Source organism: Alligator sinensis, unplaced genomic scaffold (genome assembly GCF_000455745.1).
Source record: "Alligator sinensis unplaced genomic scaffold, ASM45574v1 scaffold166_1, whole genome shotgun sequence".
Classification (NCBI taxonomy): Eukaryota; Metazoa; Chordata; order Crocodylia; family Alligatoridae; genus Alligator; species Alligator sinensis.
The window spans coordinates 2,186,330-2,186,753 of record NW_005842098.1 but is presented as its reverse complement, the minus strand read 5'-3'; the positions used below and the strand labels follow the sequence as shown (position 1 = coordinate 2,186,753).

General features: G+C 59.7%; 1 protein-coding gene across 1 annotated transcript in view; it reads right to left on the bottom strand.

Moving 5' to 3' along the window:
- The window catches only part of NUP205 (nucleoporin 205), a 99,267-nt gene extending 99,087 nt beyond the window's left edge, over window positions 1-180 (bottom strand). Inside the window, 1 exon segment of the mRNA XM_006024209.3 lies at window positions 10-180. Coding sequence (XP_006024271.2) covers window positions 10-37 — 28 coding nt within the window. The 5' untranslated portion in view covers window positions 38-180.
- Between the last annotated feature and the right edge of the window lie 244 nt (window positions 181-424).

The following is a 424-nucleotide window of genomic DNA, read 5'->3' as shown; positions in this document are numbered from 1 at the left end:
TTTTTTTACCTGAATTTACCGCCAACAGCGCCGCCATCTTGGAAACCGACTCCCGCGACCCCGCCGCAGAGGCCCAGAAATAGCGCGGGGTGTCCGTCGGAGTGCCTGATTAAAAAGCCCCACCTTTTGCCCCCAGTGCAGGGTGTAAAAGCGGGACGCAGCTTCCCTCACACACTACTGTGCCACTCGCAGAGAAATTCACAACACTCTTCGTTACTCAGCGTCCCGAGACGCTTTCAGACAGGCAGGGGTGCCCTCGAATTCTTGGGCTCCTCAGGGCCCGAGCGCGGGAGATGCTGGGAGTTGTAGTTCATGCCTGGACTGCAGAGATGCCTAAACCCACGGGCTAGAATTCCCACGTGCCACCGGGCGCCTCAACCGAGGGCAGGCTGAAAGGGTGAACGGGAAGCTGGTTCCCTGCGGG